The 10,837-nt window shown below is 50.2% G+C and overlaps 1 protein-coding gene across 1 annotated transcript; it reads left to right on the plus strand.

Annotated features, from left to right (window-relative positions):
• The first annotated feature begins 239 nt into the window (after window positions 1-239).
• On the plus strand, window positions 240-8,485 carry LOC125159609 (histone H3.3A). Its single transcript, XM_047848114.1, has 4 exons — window positions 240-382; window positions 1,880-2,030; window positions 3,265-3,418; window positions 7,832-8,485. The coding sequence occupies exons 2-4, from the start codon at window positions 1,903-1,905 to the stop codon at window positions 7,958-7,960; spliced, it is 411 nt and encodes a 136-aa protein (XP_047704070.1). The 5' UTR covers window positions 240-382; window positions 1,880-1,902; the 3' UTR covers window positions 7,961-8,485.
• The last annotated feature ends 2,352 nt before the right edge of the window (window positions 8,486-10,837 follow it).

Below are 10,837 nucleotides of genomic sequence, written 5' to 3' on the forward strand. Positions count from 1 at the left end.
CCGGCGGGCGGCCGGGCGGCCGTCGCGGCGGGAGCCGGCGGCCCTCCGGCACGTCTTTTGTGTTTGTACACACTCGGCGCGAGGCGGCCGCGGGGAGGGAGCGGGCGGCGCGCGGGGGAGGGGCGAGCGCGCGCCAGCGAACGAACGCGCGGGGGGAGGGGCGGGGGCGGGGCGCTGGCGGGGGCCGGGGGCGGGGCCGAGCCTTCCCTCCATTGTGTGTGATTGGCTGGCGCGCGGCGCGGGGGCGGGGCGGCGTGTGTTGGGGGCCAGCCTCGGTGTCAGCCATCTTTCAATTGTGTTCGCAGCCGCCGCCGCGCCGCCGTCGCTCGCTAACGCCAGCGCCGCCTCTAGCTCGCCGAGCTCCAGCCGAAGGAGAAGGGGGGTAAGTTTCCCCGGCCGCCCGCCTCCCCGGGACCGGGCCCCGCTCGCCGCCCGCCGCCGCCCGGGCCCCGGCGCCGCGGGCACGGCCCCCCCCCCCCGGCCCCCCGGGCCCGGCCCGCAAACTTTTTGGCCCAGAAATGGAGGTGAGGAGCGAGTTTCCGCGTCCCCGAGGCGGCGGCGGCGGCGGCGGCTCTCCCCCGTCTCTCGCCGCCTCAGCCCCACAGCAGCAGCCGCCGCGGCGCCGAGCCGCTCTCCCTCCTCCCCGCGCCCCCGGCTCCCCTTTCTTCGGCCAAATCCCGCCCGCCGCCCCTTCCCGGGACCCCAGACCCTCACCACGACCCGCGCGGGCCCCTTCCCTGCCGCCCCCGGGCCCCGGGCCCCGGTTTTCGGGCGGGAAAAGGGGGGAAATCGCCGCCGCTTCGCACCCCGGGCTAACTCGCTTTTTGCTGCCTCCCCACAGTTGTTGCTGAGCTTCACCATCTTGTCTCTCTTCTCTGGTCACCGACCATGTTTTCTCCCCCGTCTCTCTCTGTTCCCCGTTTCGAGAACGGAGGAGAATTTTTTCAGAGAGGGACATTTTTTTTTTTTCTCCTTTTTTGGAGAAGCGGAAACTTGATGCATTGGAAATGCAAAAAAAAAAACTTTTGCATTTTGGAGGGCGGCACGTGGCGGGGGATCGGGGCGTTTCGGAGCGGCTTGGGTGCGTCGTGCCCCCGGGAGGAAGGGGCTCCGGGCGCCGATTGTTGGCGTGTGGGTCGGGGCGCTGGGGGCCGCGGCGGGGGCGCGGGGGGCCGGGCCCAAAAGTTTCCGCGGGCCGGCGCGGGCGGCGATCACAGCCCGGCTGCGGGGCGCTCGGCTGCGGCGGAGCCCACGACGGCCCGCCGCGGGACCGGGCTTTGTGGAGAGCCGGCCGCCGGGCGCCGCTGTCCCCTCCCGCGTCCCCGGGCGCCGTGTTGTCAACACGCTGTGGAAACGCGACCCCAGGCGTGTTTTCAGAGCTTCGCCCGGGTCCGTCCGCGGCCGGGCGCCCGGCGGTGGGGGGCGCGGGGCCGGGGGGGGGGGGGCGGACCGGAGGCTTTTTGCCGAGATTTGACTCGACCTTTCTGTGTTTTGTGGCTTCGTTCTTTGGACTTGTTTGCGGGTCGGATGTTTGCAGACGTTTCTGATTTCTACTTTAATTAAAGAGAGGGAGGCCGAGGCCGTTAGGGGGGTCTTTTTTGTTTTGCCGTCGGTCTTTTGAGGGATGGTCGGCGTTAGAGGTCCCAATTTCCGAGTCCCACAGTTTGTTTCGAGAAGTCCTGTCTGGGTGGCAGGCGTGATCTGCACCCTGGCGAATTATATAACATGACGGACATTGTTGGGTTTTTTTTGTTTTGTTTTGTTTTGTTTTGTGCTGGGCCTAATTTCCAGCCTGGCGGGGGCGGGGGCCGGCAGTGGCAGGAAAACTTGAACGTCTGGGGGGGGTCTTGTGTATGATTTTTGTTTTTGATGCTGGTAGGTAAGTGAGGAGGTCTCAGTACCATGGCTCGTACAAAGCAGACTGCCCGCAAATCGACCGGGGGTAAAGCACCGAGGAAGCAACTGGCTACAAAAGCCGCTCGCAAGAGTGCGCCCTCTACTGGAGGGGTGAAGAAACCTCATCGTTACAGGTATTTTTTTTTTTTTTTTAAGAGGAAATAGTGGGATAGAGTCCGTCTACGGAAGCAGCAATTGTAAAATATAATGAAAAGATGTATAACCAGCAGACTTTTTGATCTAGGGAAACCGATGTTTTTCCCCTTTTGAATATTTGCTAATACTTTAAAAACGTGTGCGCGTGTGTGTCCCAAAACACAGTGTTGGGTTTTGTCGGAATGTTTTATTTTGAAGCTACCCAGAGCCCAAAGGAGACCTACTGAATCACCGATGATGTTAATGAGATAGGTTCTCGTTTTATTTAGTTGTTATGTTAGTAACGTGTGTTTTTAAAGTAATAAAGTGCTTTTTAAGTACATGTGTGAGGATGGACACTCGTTTTTGGCAAAATAATACATTTTGATACCAATTCTATTTTGATAATACTCAAGGTGGGGTGTGTTGTTTGAGTAAAGTTCTCCTTCATTTACTTAAATTGGTGTATTTCCTCGTTAGCAGTCTGGTGTTGAGCTGTCCTCAGCGGTGTTGTTAAGGGCATCTGCCGTTAGAGGGCAGAAGCTGTCTGTACTTAGCCTCTGCAAATGATTTTATAGTTACTCTAAAATAAAAGCTCATAGAGTGGAAGAAATAAGTCAGACTTGAGGTACGTTTTTGTTGACACTTAGTGTAAAAAAAAAAAAAAAAAGGCACGAACACTCTGCCCTGTGGAAGGCACACCGCGCCATCAGGAGTATCCAGACTTGATCATTCCTGACGGATGAGCCGTAGTCACAGTAAACGTGTTCTGGGAAATGGGCCTTGAATATACCTGAGTGTGTTTTTAAATGAAGCCCATTGAGTGGTGTTGGTGTGTCTTTTAGAAGAAGCAAAGCTGGTGATACCAAATGGACAAGAGTCTGAATGTTGACTTTTTATTAGTGGCCTCACGCCCTCCCAAGTAATGATACGCTATTGACGCCCCTGTGTTGAGACAAAGAAAGTGAATGGGACTCGGATAAATGCCCTGCCCAGAATCTCCTTTCGTGTTACGCTTTTTGATTTCCAGGAATTGTTCTGTTACTCTCGACAGCCTTGAATATTCAGATCGTAAACCGATGAGGGAAATTTTATACCCAAGCTAAAAAACAGAAAACGGGTGGTTTATTTTTTGGAAAATGACTGGGTTTGTTAAAGCCAACCGCTTATCCTCGTATGTTTTTGTGTATGTCCGATAACCATTTGTTTAATGTTGTTTTGTTTTGTGTTAAGGCCTGGTACCGTGGCACTCCGCGAAATTAGACGTTACCAGAAGTCCACTGAACTTCTGATCCGCAAACTTCCTTTCCAGCGTCTGGTGCGAGAAATTGCTCAGGACTTCAAAACAGACCTGCGCTTCCAGAGCGCGGCTATCGGTGCTTTGCAGGTAAAGTGGCGGGTGGGGACGGCTCTGAGAGTCGGCCGTCCTGCTGTGTACCAAGAACACTTCTAAATCTTTCCACGTGCTTTGATCAGCACAGCCCGTAAGGTGGGCCATACCTTTGCTTCACCGTTGAGATGTCAGAAAGGTTAGGTTGCTCAAGGTCATACACACCGAAAATGCGACTTGAACCCATTTGGGTGACAGTCCTCATTTGAACCCATCTGGCTCCGAACGGTATACCTTTCGTTCCGGTATACCGTCTTTCAGTTTTTTAGACATTGCGTTGAGAACGGTGTCTCGAGGAAAAAAGAACCCTCTTGTTCGGTCATGGGTGCTGCGGGACATTACAAAGATGTGGGACTAAGGTCTGTGTTGGTCCTCAGCTTTAAGCAGTGATCGCTGGAAAAGGCATGGAGAGTTGGTGTCTTTCTGGATGTGCAGAGGCCACGCGAGAGGGGAGCGCGGTGTCGGTGGGGAGGCTGTGCACTGAGCTGAAGGAAGCACCCAGCTAGCTGGCATGGGCTTGGCCGTAGGGAGAAAGGGTGTGCTTCGAGATCACACCGTACGTGTTAAGGGGCAGGGATGTCAGGACTTGGAGTTGGCCAAAGAGGATTATGATCTCCGATTAAATGGGAAGCACATTGAATTTAATCTCCACACCAGGTGTCAGAACTCTGAGAAGTACGGTCTTAGAGGTGGTTACATATCCATAATATCTGTGTCTTGTGCCAGCATTAAAACTTGAAATGTCCGCGGGTAACATACTTGATTAGGGGTGAGAATATAATTAATACCAATCACTAACGTGTAACCTGTTTTATATTGTGTTTGGCATGTTTTAGATCGGTGTATCTCAGACTACTGCCTCCATGAGAGCAGGGGTTTGGAAGTGACTAAAAGTGCGGATTTCTAGGCACCACAGACGTGAATCAGAATCTCTGGGGGTGCGGGGACCACAGTCCACATACACTCCATTGGAGGATTGTGAGGCTGCTGTTGCCGTGGCAAGCTTTGGCTTTACATGTGAGGGAGATTTGATAGGTGGGTTCTATGCTGAAGTGCGATTGGTTGAGCTGTTTCTATGGTTAGTCTGAACTGGGTTTGATTGGTGGATTCCAGGAGTAGGCATCCATTAAATTCTCAATGAATTGAAATTACTGAAATTTCAAACTACTAAAATCTTCTAGCGCTGGTACTTAAAACTCTTTTTTCTGTTTTAATCGTTGTTTACCGTAAGGTCTCTTTTCATCTATCAGTACAGTTGCAAGTCACATTTTGCCCGCTGTATTTTCCAAGATTGTCAGGCATTTGATACAAAGCTGCTAGTTTTGGTTCCTAGTCCCAGTTAGCCAGGACTGTGCTTAAAGAACCCATTATACTGGGAAGTCCCAACGTGTTCGTGTTAAACGGTCGGTCCGTGGTAGAGCCTTGTAAATGGAGATTACTAAGCAATCTGGGCAAAACACTGTTGTCTTTCCAGTTCACATGTAAACTTCATGGTCACTGGCACGAAGGCGTGTGGTTTAGGTTAGCAAGTGTTCCTGTATTGGTTTTGAGCACAATGTTTCCTTCTGCTGCCTGTACTCCAGCAGTTAGATGGCTCTTGTTTGGAAAGAGTAATCTTTGTTACCAGTTTTTTTGTGCACGTGTTTGCTTTCTGTATCCACGTACTTCATTTCTCTTAAAGACAGGGATGGAGAATTTGCTGGTGGAAATAACAGAAGAGAGCAGTTGAAATAAAATTCAAAAAGTCTTTTTATTTTTGGTTTAGAATCACACAGTTGACAAGTTTCCTAATAGAACTAAATGAGACGGGGAGGTGGTGCGGGGGGGTGAGGGGTAAAGAAATTAGTCTGGGTTTGCCATGCGATACTCAGGAACGGACGGACTTAAAATCTAAACTTTGTCTTTAATGTCTGAGAGTTTGGACTTGAGGTATCCTCGTGTTAAAAATGTAGACATTGGTGTTTCGAAATGGTGGGAGAATCAGACATTGAATATAGTCAACGCGTTGTAAATTAACATTTCCTTCTAGTTGTAAGGTATTTTTTCTTTTGCCATTATCTCAAAATTGGTTTGTTGGGCTATAAATTTATGTGGCAGTCTTTCATTCCCATTAGAGCCTTCCCGTTGAGAAGGTTTTAGGATCTGTGTAATAGAATTAGAAATATATGGGTCATGGTCAAATCCCCCGTGGGTATAGAATACTCTCCCAGAGCCGACCAGACATAACCCTATAAAACCAGTAGCCGGGCTCCAAGACAGAAGTGAGAATGGCCACGTGCCATTCGGAGCAGTACCAGGGAGCCCATGGATCATTCTGCTCTTAAATGGTCTCAGAACCACGGGACCTGTTGGCTTGTCCATCTTGCAGCTCACAGTGCTACGTTTTGCAGAAGCATTCTGCATGGGTGTGAGGCCGGGCGAAACAAAATCAAACTGGTGTCTTGCCTGAGGAACGTCAGTCCTATCTGATGTGTGTGGTGAGCCCATCGGAGCCCTACTATGCCTTGGTCTCCACACCTCTCACCTGTTCCTTAGAATATTGTAAGAATGAATCCCCGGCTGTTAAGGGCTTTTGCCTTCATTACATCCTTTGGAATGTTTGCATGGAAAAGATGTAAACTTACTTGGGGTTAGATTTAAAAAGCAAACATTTGTTGAACATCTACTCCAAGGCAAGGCGTTGTGAGTAGAAAACAAGACTCTATTATAAAGTTACGTACGTAAGAGGGTGGCTCTGGCTCTGCTGTACGAGGCCAGAGAAGCAGCAGGGAGTCTGGAGGAAGGAGTTCAAGGCTTTGTGCCGCTGGGAGTGGAAGTGCTTGCTTCCTCCTGCTCGGAAAGTCTGAGCTAGGCCTTAGTGGGTAGATAAAACCTGACTCTTAAATGCAGCAGGAGGCTCCTGGGGGGCCCAATCAGCTAAGCGTCTGACTCTTGATTTTAGCTCAGGTCATGATCCCGCGGTTCCTGAGTTCGAGCCCCACATCCATTAGTATAGAGATTCCTTGGGATTCTTTCTTTCTCTCTCTCTCTCTCTCTCTCTCTCTCTCTCTCTCTCAAAACTAAATAAACATTAAAAACGCAGAAGAAGAACATTATAGGGGTTGTAAAATTTAGATGAAACAAATTTTCATAGACGAGAGACATAAGGCAAAAAAGTTGAAGATCTATAAATGTGAAGGGCGTACTTTTTCATAAGATGATAATGTGAACCAGTTGAATTAATTGTTGCTGCGTTGATGCTTGGGAAAGCAAGTCTCCGTAGTTCTGTTGCAAAATCGCAAGCGAATCTGCCTGTTCTGTCTACATATTTTGTGTTACGTGGCATAAGTGGCTGAAATTGCCCAAGTGTCGGGTAGCAGCATTTTTCGCTTTATTGTTACCTAAGGGTTCCAAAATGGAAAATATTTTTTTTATTAGGACAACAACAGCAACTACAGGCATCTTGGTTTTTCTAAGTATCTTGATCAGAGAAGTAACTTTTCTACAGAGAAGGCGACAAGGCCAGACAGCCCCGTCTAATGCTCCTGAGCCACTAAAACAGCTGGGCGGGTGACTGGACTGGTAAAACGGTTTCTGCCTCTCGGAATGAGGAAGCAAATGTGACTTCGGCTAAAGGACTCTTTAGCTTTTCAGACAGCTGTACGGTCTACTAACCTGACTTGCCAAGTGTCCGTGAACAGTTCCCACAGCTGGCGGTTTCTGAGTGGTGATAGAGAGAGGGGCGTGCCTTCAAAGACTCCTCGAGTGTAATGAGAAAAACTGGAGGGATCCATATTAATACGAGAGGGGAAAAGGTCACTGCAGGTTGGGGAGCACAGAGGAAGGTGCGCTTGGAGGGGGCACATCTAGGCCAAACAGGTCCAAGAATGTAAACAACGCCGGCGTGTTGTGCTCTGGGACCCGTGGGCCCCATGTGATAGAACAGAGGTGGAAAAGAAAAGGTTGATGGGGACCATGTGATGGAAGCCAGTTGTCCGCTGTGTTGGATTATTGGCAAGCAAAGGTTCAGGCAGATACTCCGGGGCGAGCGGGATTCGGGATGAGGAGGACGCTGGCGAGGAGACAGGATTAGAGTCTAAGCTGGAGTTCCTGGATTCAATGGGATTCACCGAAGACATTTCGGTGGATAAGAGATCGCGCGTTAACAGGAGAAAAATCGAAGCTTAGTAATGAAATCGTTTGACTCTTGTGTAATTTGCTGAAGATTTCCAAGCTCGAGCCTTCCGCTTTTCCTAAACTGCCTTTCAGCCTGTCCCCCAGGTTTTAAAACGTACCCGTTTGGTGAACAGGTCAGCGTCTTCTGGAGCGGCTTTTCAGAGGTCCGAAAACCTCATCATCTGAACCGGTACAGACTTCCCCGTGACGGGTGCTAATAACGCCATTGATGCCTTTTTCTTTGCTCCTTTGCAGGAGGCAAGCGAGGCCTACCTGGTGGGCCTCTTCGAAGACACCAACCTGTGTGCTATCCATGCCAAACGTGTAACAATTATGCCAAAAGACATCCAGCTAGCGCGCCGCATACGTGGAGAGCGTGCTTAAGAATCCACTCTGATGGAAAACGTTTCATTCTTTAAAAAAAAAAAAAAAAAATTTCTCTTCTTCCTGTTATTGGTAGTTCTGAACGTTAGATATTTTTTTTCCATGGGGTCAAAAGGTACCGAAGTATATGATTGCAAATGGAAAAATCGGGGACAGAAATCAGGTATTGGCAGTTTTTCCATTTTCATTCGTGTGTGAATTTTTAATATAAATGCGGGGACATAAAGCATTAATGCAAGTCAAAATGTTTCAGTGAACACGTTTCAGCAGTTCAACTTTATAACAATTATAAATAAACCTGTTAAATTTTTCTGGACAATGCCAGCATTTGGATTTTTTTAAAACGAGTAAATTTCTTATTGACGGCAACTAAATGGTGTTTGTAGCATTTTTATCATACGGTAGATTCCATCCATTCACTATACTTTTCTAACTGAGTTGTCCTACATGCAAGTACATGTTTTTAATGTTGTCTGTCTTCTGTGCTGTTCCTGTAAGTTTGCTATTAAAATACATTAAACTGTACCTGCTTTTGGTCTTTATTCTCACCCCTGCCCGTGTAGTTCAGTCACTTGAACCGTTAAGAGTCATTTTAGTGCCAAGCGGTTTGTCACCTCCCGTCTGAGACGAGACCGTTGAGAGACGGAGAAAGGATACGTTTTGTGTGGAAAGGAAGCTGGAGCTGTTGGTTTTCCTCCTGGTTTAAAATTTGCAGAGAGTAAATCTGTTCGTGAAAACCAGATCTTGACCCTTTGGATACGTGGTGCTCCAAACGGGCGAGTCCCCACCCACCCGGCCGAAGCACATGGAAACAGGGAAACCTTCCTGAGGCCTGTCGATTGACAGACCTGCGCCGTTGAACTTTGCTCGGCACGTGTAACGGTAAGTGTGGCTCCGCAGCGAGGGCCCTGGAGGCGCGTCCACCCCGAGGTGACCGGTCAGGCCCCAAGATTTGCTTCCCGGCGCGCTTTCCCTCGGGGAGGGGAGCGCGCGTTCTGCGGCCGGGAACGCGGCCCTGGTGGACGCGCTGGTTCCAACGCCGCAGCGCGTGGAACTGCTCTCGAGTCCGGCGGAACTAGGTCATCGACGGGCCGAGAACAGTCCGAGAGAACGTTGGGCTGCTGCGCCGCTCGTTCACGGGCTCTTTCTTGACTTCATTTTCATTTTATTTTTTATGTTGATTTATGTTTGACAGAGACAGAGCATAAGCGGGGGAGGGGCAGAGAGAGAGGGAGACACACATTTCAGAGCCTGCTTCCAGTTTGTTGACATGGGGTCATAGTTTTGTGTTTGTTCTTAAGTAAACTCTCTGCTCCACGTGGGGCTTGAACCCTGAGGTCCGAAGTCACATGCGTCACCGACTGAGCCGGCCCGGCCGCCCCCTAAGAGCCAATTTTTAATGAGCTTCCCCAGTCCGCTTTTGGCAGGCGCGCACAATAGGCCCTCGCCGCCTGTTCATGGAAACGGACGGGAGAGCGGGCGTCTCTGATGGGGTAGGAGAGGCCGCGCTTTGAGCCGAGTCCCTTAGGATTTGTACTAAACTGTGCTTTACAAAGCTTTAGCTTTGCCAACTAAAAAGCCTGTTTCTGCCTTTCGCATGAAGCGGTCACGGTACCCGTTAACCCATCTTGTTGAGTGAGGAGTCCTTAACTGCTGCGGTCCGGACACGAACATACAGTAAGTCGCAGGTTATAAAACGGGGCGGTTAGAAGCCGCCCGGGACCGCATAGATGAGGCTGGCGCTCCGCGCACGCTGTGATGGGCTCGTCCCGATATTCCACGGTCTGTCAACATCTGATGTGTTCTATTCCGAGGAGGCGGGGAATTCATTCCTACTTACAAAGGAGGCGATAACTTCGGGAGGATTATTTTTCGTTACCGGTGTGTACGACTCGCACAGTTTTAGTTCGGGGCCGTTACCGGACTCGCGGGTGTGACTGACCTGCCGGCCCCTTGGTCCCTGGGTTCATGTTCAGTAACAGGCTGGTAATCCTCTCCCCCGCTACGCTTTGGAATCCTTACCTGACAACGCCACCCGGGAAAAGTGCCCAATCGGATTTGCCCCCAAAGTGACGTGGGGGGGCTGCGGCTCAACTCCTTACGCCTGGTTAAGCTCAGTCTTCCACATCTTCAACAAGCTGACCCACTTTGGAAGACCAAAGTAACTTGCCAAAACAGCCAGTTAGCACCTCTTACGCTTCCAGAAAATATTCCTAAAGTCTTACAGAAGAAAAACCCGACATTACAGCGTAAGATACAAATAATTTTAGGTTCAGTAGGTCTTGGAAAATCAGGGGAATACTTGAACTGGGAGAACTTTGGGGCAGGAATTTGGAGACCGTCTCTTAAGCAAGTGGAGCGAATGTCACCTGGCTGATAGACTTGGGTGAGCAGGTGCCCGAAAGTCCCCAAGTTTCCCCTCCGATCTGTACAATCTAAAATCCGAGAGGAAATAAATTCCAATTTGCAGGCTTGACCCCATCAAGGATCTGCTAGATGCTGAGGATGTAAAAGCATAAATGCCTGCAACTCAACAGCCGGGACGGGGTCACCCTTCTCTACCGATGTCCTACCTGAAGAAGCTTGTCCGAGGTCACAGTTCACCCAGACAGGATTTGGTCTCCAGTTGACTCCGTCCAGGGCCTCGCCCTCCCACTGCCACGCTCTGAGTGTTATTTTTGCTGGGAGTGACAGACGTTAGGGAAAGTCTCTGACAGTGGGAACAAGTCAGGAAAAAGGACAAAACTGGGAAGGAGGGGGACAGATGATAGAAATCACAGGAAAACCCTCTGCCTTTTTTTGCCACCTGTTCCGTCTCCAGCAGTCCCCTAAATTCCTCCCTCTCCCTCACCTCCATAAATCCCACTGACGCTTACT

This window comes from Prionailurus viverrinus, unplaced genomic scaffold (assembly GCF_022837055.1).
Source record: "Prionailurus viverrinus isolate Anna unplaced genomic scaffold, UM_Priviv_1.0 scaffold_53, whole genome shotgun sequence".
In the NCBI taxonomy this organism is placed as follows: Eukaryota; Metazoa; Chordata; class Mammalia; order Carnivora; family Felidae; genus Prionailurus; species Prionailurus viverrinus.

Bases quoted from the DNA above. Each gene is read 5' to 3' on its own strand.
- LOC125159609 (XM_047848114.1), top strand. From the start codon at position 1,903: ATGGCTCGTACAAAGCAGACTGCCCGCAAATCGACCGGGGGTAAAGCA. The intron at 2,031-3,264 runs GTATTTTTTTTT...TTTTGTGTTAAG, and splicing joins AAGAAACCTCATCGTTACAG to GCCTGGTACCGTGGCACTCC. The intron at 3,419-7,831 runs GTAAAGTGGCGG...GCTCCTTTGCAG, and splicing joins CGGCTATCGGTGCTTTGCAG to GAGGCAAGCGAGGCCTACCT.